This window comes from Dermacentor andersoni, chromosome 6 (genome assembly GCF_023375885.2).
Source record: "Dermacentor andersoni chromosome 6, qqDerAnde1_hic_scaffold, whole genome shotgun sequence".
Classification (NCBI taxonomy): Eukaryota; Metazoa; Arthropoda; class Arachnida; order Ixodida; family Ixodidae; genus Dermacentor; species Dermacentor andersoni.
This window is the reverse complement of record NC_092819.1, coordinates 91642116-91661079: the sequence shown is the minus strand read 5'-3', so window position 1 is coordinate 91661079 and position 18964 is coordinate 91642116. Positions and strand designations below refer to the sequence as shown.

At 45.7% G+C, this 18964-nt stretch overlaps 1 protein-coding gene across 1 annotated transcript in view; it reads left to right on the top strand.

The window, feature by feature from the left end:
* The window catches only part of LOC126522582 (uncharacterized), a 37003-nt gene extending 24195 nt beyond the window's left edge, over positions 1-12808 (top strand). The window contains exons 10-13 of the mRNA XM_055066481.2: positions 2893-3003; positions 6366-6500; positions 8762-8956; positions 10902-12808. Of these exons, the coding sequence (XP_054922456.2) occupies positions 2893-3003; positions 6366-6500; positions 8762-8956; positions 10902-11258 (798 nt within the window). The 3' untranslated portion in view covers positions 11259-12808. The remainder of the gene's footprint in view (positions 1-2892; positions 3004-6365; positions 6501-8761; positions 8957-10901) is intronic.
* The last annotated feature ends 6156 nt before the right edge of the window (positions 12809-18964 follow it).

Below are 18964 nucleotides of genomic sequence, written 5' to 3'. Positions count from 1 at the left end.
CGAAGCAGTCGCTGGGAGTGTATTTTTGTACTAACGCAGTGCAAAGAGATTTCAATAGCTCAAAATAGACTTTCGGGGATAGCATTTCTAGATACTAAGCGAGCTTAAGACAACGTAGAAAGGGAATTCCTGTGGAATGTTCCCGAGCACAAGGTTACAGACGACGATTTTGTGCAGCCGTTTGGGGAGATGTATAGACACAACCGAATAGAAATCGTGTGGGAAGGCCGGGAAGACAATAAATTTGTGTAAATTCACGGATGACCGACTCAAGGGCGTCCTGTCTCCGTTATTCATTCATTATATTAAGGGCATGGAAAGACGCAGGAAAGCAGCGAATTAGGTTTTGATCTACCTTACATCTGCAATGGACCAAAGATCCGAGAGAAGGCGCCTGGCCTGACCTATGCGGACGATACATTGTTGCTAGCGGATAATGCCAAAGATTTACAAACTTGTGGCTATAAATTACAATGAAGAGATGAATCTAGGCCTTCTAGAAATATGGGCAAGTGTAGTGATTCCAGTGCTAACATTCGATAATTAAGTTCTCTGCTATAAATTAAAAAAAACTCAGTGCCCTTCCACTCTGTGAAGAATGACCAGCGAAACTGTGTATGTGGGCCCCTTAATCGAGAACTGCACTTGCGCCGCGGGTCGGCCTGCCATTGAACTATCTTCGGGATCTTTTTCTACACGCAGACACTGTAAAAAACTTGTCAAGGTTGGAGATAACCCCGAGGGCGGTGGGCCGACTGGCTTTGGGATCTCACGTAAAGTCACAAATGAGGCAGTCCAAGGTGGCATGGGTTGGGCTTCTCTTGGAGTGAGAAGCGCAGAAGATTAGTTTTGGAAAAAAAAAAAGAGCCATGGAACATAACTGAAAAGAAAAGGCCGGCTCATGTGCACGAGTATCTATACTTACTTCATTGCGTGTCCACGCTTTTTAAGTACAGATACTTGCGCACATTAGCCGGCCTTTTCTTTTCATGAAAGTTGGCAACCAAATGCAGGGTAACTGAAAGTGTAAATAGACGGTCAGTAAAAAAAGAGAGAAACAGAGGCGGTAAATTGGATGCGAAGGAAGGAAATAGACCACGTAGATTTACAAAAACTGCAAGAAATCAGGAGGGAAAATCTGTGATAACGTAAAGGGGCGTGTCTTGATATTTTAGGCCCGGACTGGCTGCCTGTGGATAAGAACATAGCGGAGGAAATATGCGCCAAAGCGTGAGGCATGTTTAAGCTGGAAAAAAAAGATAGAAAAGAAAAAAAGTCCGGAAACGACTCGGCACATCGTAATGGAATGCCCATATAATGACCCAGCGAGACCCATAGGAAATGTCCGCTTTCCAGTATCGTTGTGTTTCAAAGAATACGAAAGGATTAATTGGTCAGCAGTCGAAATAAGAGGCAAATAGAGTATTGGTGGAACAAATGCAGGGAAGAGCTTGATAAAACAGGATTCATTTCAAGTGTAGGTAATGCTGCAGTACATTGACAGAGGTTTTAAATACGCAAGATCGAGAAAGATAGGTGAAAGGCTAGGTATCGATGGATGTAGTAGAACCTAATTAAATTACGCAGGCTAAGGGATTATTTGTCCCCACCCGTTACGAAGAGGATGTCGATAAACATCGTCCTCCCTGCGGGCTAAAGCACGCGCGACGAGTAAAGAACGTCGCCCCAAGTGTACCTGAGCAAGAAGGTAGATATACATCTACCTTCTTGCTCAGGTACACTTGCGGCGACGTTCTTTACTCGTCGCGCGTGCTTTAGCGTTATCGAGTTACTGAGCACGTCCTGGTGGGCCAGTTGTAATCATAGTTATCGAATCGCCTCGTCTTGTGGTCCCCCTCTTCTGTCTTAGGCTTTGTGTGCATGATTGCTGCTTTCGATTTCTCTGACCCTTCCTTGCCACGAAAAACCCTCGACTTGCTGCCGTGGGCACTTTTTTTTTTTTTTGTGCCGGGGACCAGTGATGGGTCCGTGAAGGGATAAATCAGTACGTTGAGGTTTTACTTGTACGTCACAACGGCTCACGCGTACGCCCAAAGAAACTGGTGGGGGAGGGGCGATTGATGGCGAGGCGGTACGTTGTGCTCAAGGCCAGTAAAATCGTAATCTCTCTCCCAAACTACCCGCTTGTGCGCTGAGCTGGCTTATTCCTCGCCGCACTTCGAGGTTTTCGCTGTAGTGACATTTCTGAATGGGCTGTTTCTAAGACCTAAAGGATTATTTATAGAATGAGTCACGCTTTTGCTATCATTTTTCTTTGCGGGGGGGGGGGGGGGGGGGGGAGGGGAGACTCTTCATCTGTATTCATGATGAGCATCCGATTATAGATGTACGGCCAAGCACCCTCGCGGATATGTCAGTCCCTTCTGGAAGGATCAACCGCTACTTCAGGATCGTGACTTGATATACTTTTATGCCAAAAATGATGAGAGCGCGTCAAGAAAAACGGGCACCTGATGAGTTGTTTCATATGAGATAGCGGTCCTGGAGTGACCGAGTTTAATTGAATGTTCTAGTTTAAATGAAAGTTCGAGATATGAAAAAAAAAATCGCTGGGCTAGGCGCCTGCACGCGACGAGTTTAGTGCACTCCGACAAGTGGCGAACAAGAACTTCCGCTTGCAGCTAAGACCGTAAGTGTTTTAAAATATTCCTGCAATGTCCCCAATTATCGCTTGCCTAAGAGTTTCTTGGAGTTGGAGCAAATCAAACTGAATATTGCGAGTCATTCAGCAGGTGAATCGAACGACGACTTTGTATCGCTGGCACAGTGGGCGCCTACATTTTTGAGTGACTGCCTCAAGCTACGCGGAGCACCGGAACCCCACGCATTTAATGTGAATAAGTGCAAGTAATTCTTCTCCTTTTGTTGCAGAATGTCGAAAGAAATCGCTCGGTGAAGAAAACCCGGAAGAACACTCAAAAAAGGAAGATCGCTGTTAATCTTCGCTCCGCTGACGAAAGCCCGGAGTATCGCATGCTTCAGGTTGGTTAAGTAAATGGCCTCCGTTCGAGGCGATGCACATATGAATGGACGTTTGTGAATGTTTCCAGTTGATTCCCGTCAAGCAGCTTTCTTTGCGTTCAAGGCGCAAGTATTTGTCCTAAACGTTTTGCAAGAGACGATGGCATCAAGCAAAGCAAAGAAAGAGAAAGGGCGCAGCGCTCTCACGACACAAGACATTTATTTCGCCGCTAGCGCATGCACTTAAATTGGAAAGAACGCGACTGCGTATCTTACCTAAGATTGTTCAAGACGAGTACAGGCGTCTCGTAGGGCCGTCGAGTTAACATCACGCGGTAGAGATAAAACAAGCCTTACCAATATTCAACTCGCAGTTACGAACTTCCACAAAATATTTTTTTCTGCTATGTCCTTGCTTGATTATTTCCTTTCTTATTGCTCTTAGGTAAAAATAAAACCGTCTAGACTTGAACTACATTTTCCAACGCTCCTTTTTAGAACAACACTGCTGGTTGTGACGACTGCAGCCGCAAAGGAACTAATGAACATTTTAGCACACGCAGGGACTCGCGACCGCTTTGACCGAAGTATGCTTTGGCGCCTGTCTCCACGATTGGCTGCTTGCGGAGCAGGCAATCCTGGAATGCTGCTAGAAGCGCCTTCACGCTGCCATCGTTTTTGCGTCAAAAGTGGGATCACGTGACATCCATTCGCCACGACGATCTTGTCCCACAATTTACGATGTCATTTTTTTTTTAATTTCGATCATTAGTAAACATTACCCATTATCGCTGAATATTACTGACTGCCATATTAGATCAGGCAAAAAATTCACCCACGATTAAGATAATCCTTAATGAGAAAGTTGACCGACGCTATATGCGTGTTTTCATTTCGCAATATATTGAGGCAAAGAACTTGAGACATGTAGCACAGTCGGAAATCGTCGAAAATTGCATATGCGGATCAAGCGCGTCGGCTTTTGTACACTCCTCACGGAATGTTCCAGTGTCATCGCTGGTGCCGCTTGGCTTCCAGAAAGTATTACACAATTTGCGTCGCGCGTACAATCAGATTAAAAAACAATCTCAAGCCATCACAATCGAAACAAGCGCGAATGGGACCAAAACAAACAAACCAAACAAGCGAGAGCTGACGCGAGTAGACGATAGTACGAAGGGAACGGTCCGGCTGACATCAGATACTAGTACGCGTCGAGCGGTCGGGTAAACCGCATACGAATACGATTTATTTCATGTTTCATGAAACCAATTTCGCGCGCGCACGGAGGGGCCGCTTCATTGGTCCCCGCCGGTCGCGGCTCGCGTCTTTCATCTGCCGCTCCGCGTTCGCTCGTTCAGCTTTCGCAGTTGTGCTCGTTAGCTCGGTTACGCCGTCGCCGCCGATGCTCGCCACAGGAAGGGGCCATAAGAGCTGCGATCTCAAGAATTGGTTTCGAAGCCTCCTAAATCCTTTGGATTGCGCTCATCACGGAATACATCCTGCCAAGACTGGGATTTGTTCATTTTTTTGGTTGGGTTATTGGTTTAGAAGACAGCGACGAGAACTCGTCTATGCGAAACTAAAGTGGCCACATTAATTCAACAGCCTGAATGTGGTTAAAAACCACTCCTCGAAGTTTTATCAGTAAGTTAACTCGCCACATGTCGTCAAATGAGGTCGCGCTGCTCAGCGCGACCACATGGGCTCTATCTTGAAAGTGGCCTGCGATGCATCCAGCCTAGATGCGCCGAGGGCCGATGGCTTCGTGCGGGCTGTGTCCTCGCCGCTTATTTCGCGTTAAAGCGAGAGGCCACTTAGCTCACTGCTGCTGCAGCTCTTCATCACGCCAGCGTTCTGGCAGCGAGTTACCGCGGTCATCGAGGCAGATGTGCTTGTTTGCCTGTGCGCGTGTGACATCATGCTTGTTAATGCAGTACTAAATCGTTTAAAAGCCTATACGGTGGGTAAAACTACTACCCTTACTTCGTATAGCAACCTAATAACTTTGGATTTCGGCCGAAACGCGAAACTACATTTATTATCAGCAGCGGAAATCAAGACGGCCTTGAGTACTACGTAATACAAACATGGGATCATTTGTCGTAAATCTTACAGTACAAAACAAAAATGTGACCACACCCCATCTAACTCCGCATTTTCGTGCTTTCTTCTCGCTTCAGTAATGTCCTACGCCAAAAGTATATAATTGGATACCCGTTATCTGCGTAATACTACACAGGGCGCCTGCGAACGGGGCATGACCACGTGACACGATGCGCTTCTTAAGTAGGCTAATACAGGTGCGCGCTGAGCCCGACGGTTCAGAATTTTATGGGCGAGAAAACTTGTGAAATCCGCTACATAGATTTATCGTCCAGACATCGCTGGTAAGTTAAGCGATGAAGGTTCTTGCAACCTCTAGTTATGTAGATACTGCAGCTACATCTCATGGACGTAGGCGGCCACAGATAACAATCCGACTGATGCGCACAGGCCTGCATCGCATGGTTCGTATGTTCTCTGCGAGTAAGTAAAAAAAAAAATTAAGGCCTTCCCATAAATTCCGAATGTCTACGACAAGATCAGTTCACGTGTTTAAACCAATTAAATGCTGTCAATTTACGAGACATGTCGTGCCACGTGCATACATTACTGGCTGCATTAGTCGTCCTTGCCTCGCGTAATGTATTCGGCAGCTTCTCTTGCGAATGTAACTTTTTATTTCGGTATATGCGCGCTTTAACATTTGCCATGGAGATCTATCGACCATAGAGCGATCAGTCGTAAATTTATTCTGCTTTCTATTTCTGCGATAGTACGTAGAGCAAAATCTGCCCACATCAGCTCAAAGAAACGCTGTGTTCTCGAACAGCGTGTACGTAATGCCTTAAAATAAAAATAAAGAACAGATGTGCGTGCCTACAGCTACTCAAAAGCAACCAAAATTTCGTGACAGTACGACAAAAAAAAAATGAAGCATACGATAATGCAGACACCCCATCACGTGAACCACATTTACACGTCATTCAGACACTGGCGGCAGGCTGCACCGGAGTGTCCCCGTGCCCAATACTACACCAAAATCCAGTCAAGGCGCTATCGAAGTGTTTACGTTCGAGTAGCCTACTAAGAAACTTCGATATTGCGAGGGTGTCCCCAACCGCTCAATTTTTTTTTCTTGCGTGTTTTCTTTCCACTCTTTCCGCATTTCTTTACCATCTGACCCTTCCCCATGTGTAGGGTAGCCAGCCAGAAGCCTCTTTTCTTTTTAGCTTCCCTGCCTTTCTCATCTCATTTCTCCCTCTTCTACTGATTTGCCCAACTTGCAGTATAGTTCCTAAAAAAAAAGTAATATTGTTGTCTATTTTTCTATGTTCCAGAAACTGTGGTCTACACTAGACGAAAGCTCGCAGTCGGACATCGAAAGAATGAAAGAGCATCTCGAAAACACCTATGAAGAACGGCTCAAATATTATTGCGGCTCCCTGCCAAAGTTTTTCTTCCACGAAGCTATCGTAAGTGTGTACTTTTAGTGCGCAGCTGGCGAAACAAGATTGTGTTGATAAGAGCCTGTTTCCGACAATGATTCCTTTTCATTTGCGATTCAGTGAATGAATTGTTTTATTGTAGTTCTTTGCCAATTACGTTTTGACGTCTAATTGAATCTTCGTCTCCATCATAACCAGCAACATGCTTCGAAAGTTGCTGTCGGCGTTTATTTCAGGAGTGTGCCACCAAACTGGTCAATAACTAACAAGACGCAATAAGCCAGTTTCGTTCGAAATTTGAATTGAAAAATTATAGGCCCATTAGCTTACTCCCAGTATTATATAAAATATTCACAAAGATAATTTGAAATAGAATAAGGGCAACACTGCACTTCAGCCAACCAAGGGAAGAGATAGGAAGGGGTACTCTACAATGGATCACATCCGTGTCATTAACCTGGCAATCGAGAAATCGACAGAGTACAATCAGCCTCTCTATATGGCTCTCATAGATTACGAAAAGGCATTTGATTCAGTAGATACTAGCAGTCGTAAAGGTAATACGTAATCAAGGAGTACAGACCGCTTACGTAAATACCTTGGAAAATATCTATAGAGATTCCACAGCCACCTTAATTCTACACAAGAAAAGTAGGGAGGTACCTATAAAGAAAGGAGTCAGACAAGGAGACACAATCTCTCCTATGCTATTCACTGTGCTTGGAAGAAATATTCAAGCTATTAAACTGGGAAGGCTTAGGACTAAGGATCGACGGCGAATATCTCGGCAACCTTCGGTTTGCCGATGACATTGTTCTATTCAGCAACACTGCGGACGAGTTACAACAAATGATTGAGGACCTTAACAGGGAGAGTGTATGAGTGGGTTTGAAGATTAATATGCAGAAGACAAAGATAATGATTCAATAACCGGGCAAAGGAACAAGAGTTCAAGATCGCTAGTCAGCCTCTAGTCTGTGACGGAGTACGTTTACCTAGGTCAATTAATAACAGGGAACCCTGACCATGAGAAGGAAATTCATAGAAGAATAAAAATGGGTTGGATCGCATACGGCATACATTGTCAGCTCCTGACTGAAAGCTTACCATTATCATTGAAAAGGAAGGTGTATAATCGGTGCATTTTACCGATGCACCATTAGGGTTACAGAATGAGTACCAAGAGAAGGGAAGCGCATTCGAGGACGCCAGAAGACTAGATGGGGCGATGAAATCCTGAAATTCGAGGGCGCTACTTGAAATTGGTTGGCGCAGGACAGGGGTAATTGGGGATCGCAGGGAGAGGCCTTCGTCCTGCAGTGGACATAAAATAGACTGATGATGGTAGTGGTGGTTTTTGAAAAGTGGTACCTAAAACAAAGAACGTTGGCTTGCCTAGCTGCTAGATCATCGCGAACATTTTACCATACCGCCGAGCCCAGCAGTACGCTATTCTCGAACAGCTCAAGTAAACCTTTGAGGAACGCTATGTCCGAGGTGACGCACTTCTCTTTGAAGCTGCAGCCTTCCAGGCGCTCCGTTGTGAGCGTCAGGAGCCGGTTGGCGTGCACGTGCTGAGAAACTTGCTTTTGAGTCGCTGCTAGTACGGTGGAAACCTCCATACGGTGTTAGGCACCCGACATGCCTGGGTCTTACGCGCTCCATCTGGCTCAGCGCAAGTTAGCACGCTTAAATTAGAGGCCTACCCAGGCCACTAGTGGGTGGGTGGAATGATTGATGGAATGATTGATGGATAGATGGCACGGCCTGCTGCTTTTATCGGCGCATGTGGTTATTCCGCGCACGCACTGAGAATGCATCGCTAACGTTCACGTGTCTCGCACGACCTTCCAGCATATGTTTTAACAATATCGGGGTTATTTTCTTCAGCGCGTGAGGCGTGCCTGCACTTACACTGTTCGCCAGCAGTTGTTTACAGCCGCAGAAGCATACGCTACGAATGGTGCTATTGACAACTCGGCCGAAGCAATGTTCTCAACTCTGAAAACTGGCTGGTTAACGGTGCACTTCTTGGCCCTAGTTTCATCGAACACGGTCAGGCAAATCGTGACCGCAGCCAATGCGTAGCGAATGAGTAGTTCCTGTCGTTTAGTACCTCGACTTTGGCAGAGCGCTCGAAATCAGTATAGAAATTTATGTTGTACAAACAAAAAAAAAACTCTAATCATTGTTCGGCATTCACTGTCTTTTTTGCGGCAGTCTGCTCTGTTCATCGTCTAACGTTCACCCCGCCATTAACTTCATTTCCTTGATCATTTCTTCTGTAGCTCTGCAAGGAAGCTGAACTTCGATTTGGCTCCGAAATCAGCGTCTTGGAGGAGAAGATAGCTGCTTCAGTGAGAGCGTTCTCAGAGAATTACCTATTCCCAAGGATCAGCTCAACGATCCCGCAGCGACAGCTCACAGTTCTGGAGTTCTGTCGGTTCTTGGAAGAGGGTGATTTCCCTCAACTAATCACTGAGGTTTGTCAACAAGCTTTCCGTTGTTCTTAAGAACTCTGAGCTTCGTGAAAAGAGCTAGCTGCTGTTCGATTCCGCTCTTAAACCAAACCATGCATATCTAATTAGTTTGCCTTTTTAAGGCACGGGAACCTCAAAACAACTAGAATGCGTTTCACATGCGCGGACACTTTGTATCTTCATAAAACAGAGCATCGATTACCACCTTCCATCTCACTGTACGATGTGATGTAGTTTATTATTCCATAATAGTGTTACTGTTTGAAACCTAGACGACGCTTGCAATATAAGCTTAGCCGTGTTACGATGAATTGTTGCAAGGCTACATGCAGCTGTGCACTTTATAATCTCAGTGCGAACAAAGAGTTGCAGTTTCGCCCGAAAGGCGAAGCATCCATTGCTATAGCAAATTCGTAGGCGCATGAACGAATTAAGGATAGTAGTTTTATCGGCCATATCAACTTGCAAACGTTCGCTTACTAACTAAACAAGCAATGTGCCACGCGCGCACAAGCACACACGATCGCATCGCACTCGATGACCGTGGAAAGCCGCTGTCAAAACGACGGGGTGAGGAAGCGCGGCAACTGCAGCGAGCGCACTTACCTTTACGCTGCCTTACACTTCCACGCGAACTAAGCTGCGAAAATACAGCGCATACGAAGCTTTGAGCCCTCGGCACACCTAGACTGTACTCATCGCAGATCACTTTCTATACAGGATACGTGCGAGGCCGCGCCATATGCAACAGCAGCCAGAGTAGAACGCTTCCCCCTCCCTCTCCTACCCCCGTACCTTGCGCGCGGCGGAAGACGGCGCGCTTCCGCCGCACCATCCTCCCTTGCGCGCGCGCGATATTCAGCCGCCACTATCGTCTCACCCTCGCACGCTTTCATTTGCACATACAGCACACGGCGCTCGGCGACAGTGTTATCACCCTTGTACTTTATACGGAACATCAGTGACGACGACGGCAGAAATGCTCCTCAGGTGTCCATACCATTGCTGTCAAATGTATGACAGGCCACCTGCGTTAAGAAACAATTAAAACGCATCCTCTAGTTCAACCGAAATACCAAGCGCTTACTAAAGCAAGAAACTGGGCTTGGTGGGTACTGATGAACAATTAAAACCTCTATGAAGCATATATGAGCGGAGTATAGACATCGTGCCCGTAAGAACGCTGCAGTGCCGAAAACATGAATTGTTATTGTAGTTGCAGATAGTGGGCTCGTAACCAAATGAGTTGTTTTCGAAACTTCGAACGGTGTTTTCATGATTCTTCCCGAGTAAGGCCCATGCTCACATCGCATGGAGAGCGAATCTTGCGAAACATATAATAAGGTCTCAATCTGATGGCAAACAGTGAGAGTGGTTTGTAACCGCATGGTGCACGTTTCCACTCCATATTTTGACATTTACTAATCCTGCAGTTATGTGTGAAGTTCATACCAGATAAAATTAAACCTGCCTTGAGGCCTAGAGTTCAAAATAAAGGCTCTTGATGGTGATTCTTTATGGCACGCACCCACAAAGCGAGGTAAGCCAAGGATTAACCGGTGAAAGGAAACGTAAGAGAAACCATTACACTAAAAGGGGGTAAAATACAAGAACGCCAAAAGTACAAGTCGGTCATCTGGCAGACATACTAAGTGAAACAGTTATAATACGCGTATTGAGGAATGTGTGATAAAAAGAACCGCACTAATGAAACATTTTGAGAATAAGCAAACCTGTCAGTCAAAGTAGAAGAGTACAAACAATAGAAATTGCCACAGTAATCTTCTGTCGCGCAAAAATTTCTACTGAACAAGCATCGCCACGGCTGAGGTATGGTGTCGGAACTACGCGTGACATTTAGGCCTTATCTAATCTGACAAAATGGGGGGGAGGGGGCTTTACGAGTCCACGTACCCAATAACTGCTGTGCTGCGCGATTTATTTGCAGCGGAAGCAAGAGAAACCAAGAGAAGAATCAATGCAAGAGAAAGAAGGCGGGGCGACCGGCGGAGACGGCTCGCCAAATATCATCGCGTGGCCCTCCGAGTTTGAGATTCATATCAGCAGCCCGACAGGGGTTATCTCGCTCACCGACGTCCGTGTAGAGCGAGTGCTGGTATACTGCCTGGCGCTCTACTATATGATGGACCTTGCGTACCCGAGAGCCTACCAACGAGTCTTGTACGTGCTGCAGAGGCTTCTGCTTCCAAGCGACAGCCCGCCCGACATACCCGTGACCGAAAATATGCAATCCTTTTTAGACTTTCTAGAACGACATCTGAGAGGCAAGAGAGAGCCACAGTGACATTCAGACCTTTGCTCGAATTGAGGTGCTGTGTTGCCGATGTGTAGTTAAAGCATTCGTGCATGCATTTACTTATCATCGTCTTGGATTGGCTGCTGTCCAAGGACACCCTAGCCGAATGGTTTTATGAAAGCACGATAAGGCGCTCTGCGTGTGGAACCCTGTTGCAAGTTAGTTCATTTCTCTCTCTCTCTCCCGTCTACTTGTTTGAGATAGGTGATAAGTGTATTTAAGTCCAGCGCTGAGGTGCTTACTAAAAAAAAGACGCGCATGATTAAATCCATCCGAATGCATATCTGCAAATTTAACAAAAATAAGCATTGGAAAACGTGAGCTCTCAGCAGGCCACAATTTCTGTTTTTGCAGACCGCACGCATCGCCATTATTTTTTTTCGTGACAAGCGGGAGATTGCCCCTGTGGAGGGGCAAGTAGTCCAATGGAACTTTGTATTTTGCTCTCCTCGAGATAATATGGGCAATCGAATATTTTTTTCAAACATAAATTGAAGGTCTGGAACGGTTCTTAGTTGCTTAATACCTGTTTGCGCGATGTTAAATAGGAGACTATGAACGATTACGACCTTTTCTCTTGCAGCATTTCTTTTGGGGGGGACACCGTTGCGGTGAACATTGAAAGCCTTTTACCTGAAAAGCATATTTTAATCTGCACTGTTGACTCTCTCTTGCTTTTAAATTGACAGACCTATAAAAAATGGTTGCTGATTATTTTAACTCGTCGTCCCCGCATTGCTTAACGACATAGGCAACTGCAGCAGTATCACGATTGCTGTACTGTCGTTATTCGTTTGTGATACCAACCTTGGCTTCGTACGGCCAAACTTTTGTTTATTCTCTGAAAAACATGCTCAACAAATGTAGCCTTTAGTTTTGCGCTTCCTGTTTACTTGAAGACCTCAGTATCACTCAGAGTGCAATATATTTGTCAACTCTTTCTGGGTGTTGCACTTGCTATGATTATAACCAAATTTCTTGTAATGTCGCGCGGTGGGAATTGTACGTTCAGTAGATTAGTTTCAATTTACATGAGTTCATATGCATAACCGCAGTCCATGATGGCACGTGGTTTAAATTTGAAGCAGCAAACGAAGAATTGGCCTTTCCAGTGTGTAACCATTAGGAATACGTAATCTTACCATTTTGTGCAAATGTGCAGCGATGCAGGGGTAAGTGTCCTTGTGGTTGAATGCTCAAATTCTGTGGGCTCTTGTTTCGAAAAGCATCGTTGCATATTTCAAGTTAGTAAACTCTGTATTTGGGGCAGCCTCACAATCTTCTGCACCGAATTCGTTGCGTAATACCGTTACAACTAAAGCAATTCTTCCATGAAGGATTATATGTGGAAGCATGTATTAATGCTGTGTCGGAAAGAGATGTACTCTTTAGCTCAAAAGAGCCCTGTGTGGGTCTTTCTTGTGCGTAGTCTCGTCTGGCTGATTGTTATCAAGTGAGCTTTATATTGGGATGTCATATTTTTACCTACAATTTGCATTTGTAGCGAATCAATGAATAAACCTTTTTATTCAACAGGACTGCTAGTGTCATGCCGTTACCTGCCGTTATTGCTTAGTGGCCATGGTATTGGGCTGCTAAGCACGAGGTCGCGGGATCGAATGCGGCCACGGCGGCCGCATTTCGATGGGGGCGAAAACACCCGTGTACTTTGATTTAGGTGCACGTTAAAGAATCCAAGGGGGTCCAAATTTCCGGAGTCCCACACTACGGCGTGCCTTATCATCGGAAAGTAGTTTTGGCACACAAAACCCCATAATTTTTTGTCATGTCATTCTTGTATATTATGCATCCTTTATCTCATCTATAGAGATCTGGTATAAATATGCAGGAAGCCGTTTTACCAGCGCAACTAATCAATGAGGTTGCGGATATTTTTACTAGAGCCTGTGGGGACCTATTGGCGAAAGTCAGCTTACGTCATGACGGAAGTCATGGCATCGTGTACGCTTGATCCAAACCTGCCTATTTCTGTCACCCCGCTCTGGCTATGTGAAAACTGAAATGTACACGTGGATGCTTGAATACGCAAAATACGATTGTTGTAAAACGCAAATCTTCCCCCCCCCCCCCCCACCTGCTTTCGATTTCTGCAGTTTAACGCCGACTGGTTCGAAACACATGTACTGGCGAACGTTTTACAGATTAGACCCTTATTCTTTCAACGACGACTGCTCTACCTCATTTTGCATGATTCTTGTGCGCAAGCTGAGCAGTTTCTTATTAAATTTTTTCACTTATTCTGGAGAAAGAAGTTAGTATGGCAAATAGGGCTCGTTTTTTCGTTCATTGTGCTGTAGACGTTTGCAGTATCTCTCCTAGAGCTCATGCGAGGCCTACTACTTTCTTGTGGCGGTCATTCGAAGGTGTTTTCCTATTTTAGACACGTCCGCTGCAAAGCGTGCACTCTTTATGACGCGCCCACGTCTTTACAATCAATAAAACTAGTGTTCTATACCTTCATGCACGTTAGCAAGGCTACAATGAATTGGCAAAACGAAAATATTCTTCTTCCGAATCCATGTTCTAACTGTCTAGGTTTCAGTGTGGTAACTTGTAAAAAAAAAAGTCGCAGTTTCACTCGGAAGTAATCGCATCGATTGCGATAGCAAATTAATGGACAGCTATACGTAGTACGGATAGTAGTTTTATCAGTCACGTGTAAACATGGGCATACTAACCAAATTAAGCATGTTGTCACGCGCGCACAAGCCAGCATGAACACATCCCACTCGATAACCACAGAAACTTGTTGAAATGCTGGATTGAGGAAGCAGGGCAGCAGCAGCGAGCGAATTGACCTTCGTGCTGTGTCTCGCATCAACGCGAACTAATCCGCGAAAACACAGAGCACGGGCGGAACTCTGTCCCCGTCGCAGATGGCTTTCAAGATACAGTGGCCCGGGCCGCAATGAGGAGAACGCTCACCCTCCTTCCCCTCCATCGGGAGCCTTGTGCGCGACGGAAGACTGCGCACTTTCTCCCCGCTTTCCTCGCTTGCGTGCGTGAGATTGAGCCGCGATCGCAGGCTCACCCTCGCACGTTTTCACTCGCACATACAGCATACGGCGCGCGGCGACGATCTTATCGCCCTTGGTCTTTATAGGGAACCTCACGCCGACGGCAACGGTAGAAATACGCCATATAATTGACATTTCAGTAAACAGGTTTTATAGAAGGGGGAATTGTTCTTACAGCAGTGAGCAAAGTACATCGTGTCCTGGTAATCTGATCTATATTTATCAATAAAACGGTGACGGGAACAACATCGATATTAAATCTTTGTAAAGATTTTTTGGTGCCACAGCGTGCGTTACCCATCCGTCCCCACATAGCGGCACGAAGCCACATCTCTATCTTGTTTCGCAACCGTAGCAACGCGGTGGCGTAGATGGCGTGATTTCGCCACTCGTAACCGATATCCACATGCCCACGTCGAGTGGAGGCAGCGTCATCAACCACGTCTACGTGCGAGGTTTCTCAAGCATCACACCGTTCAATTACGTCACGTGCTACTACAGTATGCACCGTCCAATGCTCATCTTTCTCGAAGATACAGTGGCATCCGAACGCAAGGCGATCGAAGATAAAGAAGGAACGCAAGAAGAACTAAACAGCAAAGGAAGGAAGGAAGGAAGGAAATCAATTTTATTCAAGGTCCTGCAGGCGACGAGAGCTTTGGGGCTCTCATGGAGTGGGCGTCTCCCACGACGGAACCGGGAGGTTGAGTTTCCTGGCGACGTCGTGGACCTGCTGGACGGCCCAGAGTTTGGGCGCGATTTCTTCGCTCCGGATTGCTTCTCAAAAAGAGGGCAGTGTACATAAATGACGTCATAAAATGCTGTGCATTTCCTTAAAACAAAATCTTACACTGTCACGCGTAAATCCTCTTGGTAATGTGCGTTAACATTGCTGCTACTCGCCTCTTCTTCGTCCCCCTATGCTTGTCTAGTTAACATCAGTGCGTTGCAGCCGCGATTCTGCGTTTCTCTGTGCGGCTTTCGCGGTGTTTCTTGCTATTATGCAAAACACAGCAGCATACGACGACGAAAAATAGCCGATTAGCAGCAAACGCTGACATATGTTTTAGGTAACTCCCGGAGTAGTTTCTGCGTGACATATTTCTTTTCATTGTAACTGTGCTTTTTGCATTGACCGTATTGACCTTGCACTCTATTAAGTTGTGCGAATAAGTATTTTGTTAAGTCCACGCTTTTTTGCCTTGTTGCGTAACACTTGCTTTACGTTGATGTAACTGTAGTTTTCCCCTTACCCAATGTCTTCATGAAGGCTTGTGAGATACGTAGGAAAGTTATTTGCTTAATATTAATAAAATAAACATGCCGTAAGAAATTGCGCGAATTTATGTGTTCGGTGTAATTAACATTTTTCATAATGATGATTCCTGTTTGTACCGCAACTGTAATGTTCTAATAACCGAATAAAGCATTGCCAAATTTATTATTTCACACTTTCGCGCACAATATCTCGCCTCGCTCCATACAAACATTCAAGCTGCTCTCTGTAGGCAGTGGCATTCAAACGCGCGCAGCAGGACATGCGGGTTTTCTTTAATCCGCGATGAAACGTTCCTTACAGCTTGCTGCGGCTTGGCTGAAATCTTCATCGTGCGTTTGCATTTTTAAGTGACACATCAGCTTTAATATTTCCTTTTGAACTGGCGCACGTGCGCTTGCGTGTTACGTTTGTTCGTTATCTGACAAAGCCAACAATAGATACATATTTACGAAGCTGGGGGAAACGTACTAGTTTGTGCCTGTTCATACTTATTGCGAAATATCGCAGAGGTATAACACTTCTACGTACCCACGTGAATGTAGTGGGAGTACGTGTGCACGAAAATAAAATACCGCTTTTGAGAATAAATAGCCGCCCACACGCGCTTTGCCCCCTCGTGCACCCTCAACCATCATTTCCCAATCATTAAGGAATCCTAAAGCAGTGCCAAATCCAGTTTTTTTTTTTTTTCGCCTAATTCAGCCGCAGCTCGCGATACCGTTGTAAATTGTAAGCAAGTAAACGGAATTTCTGGCCAGGATATAAGTTGATGAATTCGTCCGCAACATGTTTACGGAGCATATCGAGCTACGGTAAGGGCTCGGAAAGGATGGCGCTAGCTGGGTAACTGGACCATTAATAGATCGGACAACTGACCATATTCTGGGAACTGGAGCAAAAGGAGACGACTCCCAGTATTCTCGCCATCCTCTCGTACCTAATTTCTGTAAGCGTCCGCGAGAAGTTGGCCGAGCTTTCTGTGCCATGTTGTAGTCATTCACTTTTCCGCTGAGACGATAAGAACGTTGTGCTCGTCTTCTAATCGCTCTTAGACATTCGTATTTCCAGTCAACTGTAGCGTATTCATTTGCGACGATGACTTGCTTGGCGCAGATCTTGTAAGACTCATACAATATAGCTGCAAAACTTTGAAAGTTCGAATTTTCGCCGAATGAGATAGCTAATAGTGACGTTAATTTTGCCAATTATTATATTTTGAGTAGCGCCGAGTCCCTTCACTCCGTATGATACGATGTTTTAGCAGGATAGGGAAATGGTCACTGCCATGCGTTTCTATGTTCGTTAACCATTCAACGCTATCGAGAAGGACATGTGGCCAGAGCGTAACATCTATACATCTGCAGTAACGAAACCCACGCAAAAACATTGGAGAACTGTTATTTTACACAATCAAATTACATTTTTCTGCTGCGTAATCGATAACGTTTCGGCGGGAATCATTATGTTCACTGCCCCAAACGACATTATGTGCGTTGAAGTCCCCACAAACCAGCACATATGAGTTTGCGATGCCGAACACATTCGCCAAGCTGTCTAGAAATATTTTGGTAGGACCTCATAGATAAACACTTATCACCGTGACGCACGTATTTCTAAATGGTATTTTGCATGCTGCCAACTCCGATATATATCTGAATCACTCGACTGTTATAAATAAGACGGCAGGTCTTTTCTCACGCATAGCATCGCTCTGCTATCTCCAGCAATGCGCGATGGTTTATATATCACATAGTTTGAAAGACGAAAATCATCTCGTACGCCTACCTACTGTATACATAAAACAGGAAAGTTATGTTGAGCTAGTAGTTTTCGATAATCAGCTCGCTTACTACGAGGGCTATTAGCATTCCACCGAAATATGAGAACATTGTAATGACTTTTCATTGTAGGCCTGCTGTGCAGCTGCTAATGGTTGTAGAAGCACCAACGACTCCATAGACAGCAGTGCTTTTAGCTCTGGTAAGTTGTTTGCTTGTGGATTGCTTGCAGAGCTGCGAATTGCGTGGGCAAATTCATCTGTGCCACTGGTATAGACGCGTAATCACCAAACGACGCTGAAGCTTCATCTGAGATTGGAGCAGATCGCTGAAGGGTTGGCCAAGATGGTCGCTGGGATTACTGGTGTGGTTGGGGCAAATTCCGAGGTAGTTGCTGAGATTTTAAATGAGGTTGCTGTGTCGATGGCGGAGGGCGTTGCTGAGAAGGTCAGCAATTTTGACGCGATGCCTGGGCAAGAGGAGCAGCATTCTCTGAAGATGGGTCGTGTCGCTCGCTGCCGGAATGTTGTTGACCTGATTTCTTTATAGCTGCAGAATAGTTCAAATTGTTCGCTTGCTCCTGCTCTTTGTTGGGAGTTGGCGGCGCATATATTACGGTATCAAGGTTAGGTGGGGGCGCATTATGAGGAAGCAGCCTTCCGTATATCAACTCTTGTCTACTTTGGGGCAGCTACGTTTCGAGGGCAGCCGCAGTAGGCCACGTTGTGGTTTCCGCCACAGTTGGCACACTGGTTGACACACAGGCTTGCACTCGGAGTGGTTGTGGCCTTCTGAACATATCTTGCATCGACGTGGACTGTGGCAGTTCTTCGCTAAATGTCCAAATCTCTGGCAGTTGCAGCATCTCAGAGGAGGACCATGACATTCTTCTACTGGATATGCCTCGTGAAACCAAAGTTCACTCTCTGCGGCATTCGCTTGTCTTCTCTGAAATGGAGAATAACGGTTCTCAGAGGGTGTGATTCTATCGCTCCGTCTTCTGAGAGATTGTAGCGCGCCTGACGGCGGGCAGATGTCCGCTCCGAAATCCTTCAGGAAGTCAACCAGTTGTTCCTCTGTACACTGAACAGGGACATGGCGTATCTTGCCAACATTTTTTTTTTTTTTTGCGTAAGATGCCGGAATAAATGGCTTGACTCCCAAACCAGCCACTTCACTCATCGAGTGAAGTGGCTTGCAGGTGAGACTGAAGTAACGTTGACAGACAAACTCCCATCTCTATTTACGCGGAATGACCGAGCCTTTTCCTTTGCCGCGGAAATATTTTACGACGCAGAGGTTTGCATTAACTTGCGAAAAGTTGCAGCCTTTCTATGAGAGTCGAAGGACAACTGGAATTACCCTCAGATCACTTATTTTTATACGCTACCAAAAAGAACGGTGTATCTTCACAATGTATGTCTTCTTTGCTTCTGTCATAGGGGGAGGTCCTATTTTCGTCAATCCGTGGGTGCTTGGTTTCACTTTCGCGTGCCTCGGCCACATTCATTGAAGGTGCACTGTAAAGTATAATGCGGCGTTCAAAACTAGCGCCGCCGGCTTGATGACATTGGTCGCGTGTTGTGGCGCTTCCGAATG